The sequence below is a fragment of the Drosophila obscura genome, unplaced genomic scaffold (assembly GCF_018151105.1).
Source record: "Drosophila obscura isolate BZ-5 IFL unplaced genomic scaffold, ASM1815110v1 contig_25, whole genome shotgun sequence".
Classification (NCBI taxonomy): Eukaryota; Metazoa; Arthropoda; class Insecta; order Diptera; family Drosophilidae; genus Drosophila; species Drosophila obscura.
This window is the reverse complement of record NW_024542812.1, coordinates 2,016,071-2,017,958: the sequence shown is the minus strand read 5'-3', so window position 1 is coordinate 2,017,958 and position 1,888 is coordinate 2,016,071. Positions and strand designations below refer to the sequence as shown.

At 49.7% G+C, this 1,888-nt stretch overlaps 1 protein-coding gene across 1 annotated transcript; it reads right to left on the bottom strand.

Moving 5' to 3' along the window:
- Window positions 1-652: 652 nt before the first annotated feature.
- On the bottom strand, window positions 653-970 carry LOC111079123 (probable cytochrome P450 9f2). Its single transcript, XM_022374140.2, has one exon. The coding sequence runs from the start codon at window positions 968-970 to the stop codon at window positions 653-655; it is 318 nt and encodes a 105-aa protein (XP_022229832.2).
- Window positions 971-1,888: the final 918 nt, after the last annotated feature.

Sequence of the window (1,888 nt, the reverse complement as noted above, 5' to 3'; positions counted from 1 at the left end):
GGCTGTCTGCGCGTACAACGGCATCCTTCGTGGCGGTCGGGATCTCCGATTCTGCTTTCAGCCAGTTGACGTCCTAGATCTTCCCCGCGGGGACACCCTGAGGTCGATGATGGCTTTCTGCAGCTCAGGCGCCGATCCCAGGCTGGCCAGAATGTCCTCTGGTTGGAGTCATATCCCTCCTCTGCCGCTTGGCACTCGCCGTGCTCTGCATCCAAATCGTTATTAAGAAGTATTATTCTATTAAGTATTATGTTTTGTTTATAAGTCTTAGCTCTTACTGAAGGAAAAACGCGCCTGGTGAATACCTATCCCAAAGCCCACGAAAACTTGGAGGCACTACTCCACAGTTGGCAAAACAAATAATAAAAAAAAGATGCATACTTTTAGACAAATGTTTAGTAGTTATAATAAGCATTGGTAAAGAAATTAATTGCGTGGGCTGCGTCAACTGGAACCCATTGCTGGCTAGCTCCAAGGGAATGCACGATTTCTTGGCAGGGCGAAGCGATGCTAATTCAACAGATGGTAGATGACAGCGTTGGCCTCGAGCAGTGCAAAGCGGGAACCTAAAATGTACAAATAATGGGACTCTGTTCCCACTCGCCAATGCAGTAGACCAAGGCCAAAGTGATAGTATGTGAACGCTGAAACGTTATACCTCCGAGACAACCTGATCCAAGTACTTCGTGCCCATGATGGCCTCGTATGTCAATTCTTTGCCATCCGAATCGATGTCCACCTGCTGCACCCCCTCGTAGAGCTTCTGCTGGACATCCTCGTACTTCATCATCTCTTGGGCTGTGAAGCACATACGCAACGCGCACGTCTCAAAGCCGGCTAAGAGAAAGACAAAGCACTGAGCTACAATGTCGCAATCGCTCCATTCACGAATCACTATCGTCTTGGTCTTCTCTGTCTGCATGTGGATCGTGCAGGCACGGATGATGTTGTGCTCCTGTCGATATTTCATGGCATCAAGAACCAAACCAAAGTACTCAGTGCTCTTCCTATCCCAGAGCTCGATCTAGAGAGACTGCAAAGAGATCAGTATAAGATCCAGGATCTAGAGTGTTATATTACTGATCCACAAACATTATCGAGTGTCTTAAGTAGGGGGATCATTATACTTTATTTTCCTGGTACCCGTAACGGGTTAATTGGCTTCTCTATTCGATGAAAGCCAGATAAATGCTCGCTGCCCTCGAAGATGTGGCCCTTGGGCCCACGAGACGTTCACGGCCATCGCCGGCAGGGCCGCCATTCTTTCGTTTGGACAAACATGTTTGCCGTGCGTGTCAAAAACTGAGAGATGCGTATGTCTGGCCACCCGCTCTCCTTGGGTCATCCGCGGTGGACCCCCCGAGTCTCTTTTGCGCCCCGCTCTAATTATGAAGGACTGAGATCGACTGTCTCGACTTGGCAATACCCACTATAATCTTCTCAACGTGCCTGTCCAAAGCATACACCGATTAAATACGCACCTTTGCATTCCGCGAGTACCAAGGGCCGTCAATTTTTTTTGCCTGCGTCCTCAAAGCTGTCACTGGACCATACGCTTTTTCCGCCCTTTCTCATAACGACTAACGACACAGAGCATGAGTGGCAGCCCCAAGCAGGGGGCAGGGACAGCAAAAGCTGCGTTATATGTTTGCTCTGTGAGCGGGCAAAAAACGCAATCTGAAAACAAAACAGAATAAATGGGAAAATCCGGGAGGAAGTTTGTCGTGGAACAACATCGTTGGCACTGCGTGCCTGTTCATACATATGTACATATATCCCGACAGCACAGGCACCGTAGAGGAAGTGTGCCCAGGACCCCAAGAGGTGACCCCACCTGGGGCTGGGGATTGCCCCCTAGGGGGTGGTCTTCAGGGTAGGAGCTGGGAGG

Coding starts and splice junctions, on each gene's coding strand:
- LOC111079123 (XM_022374140.2), bottom strand. CDS start 970: ATGAAATATCGACAGGAGCACAACATCATCCGTGCCTGCACGATCCAC.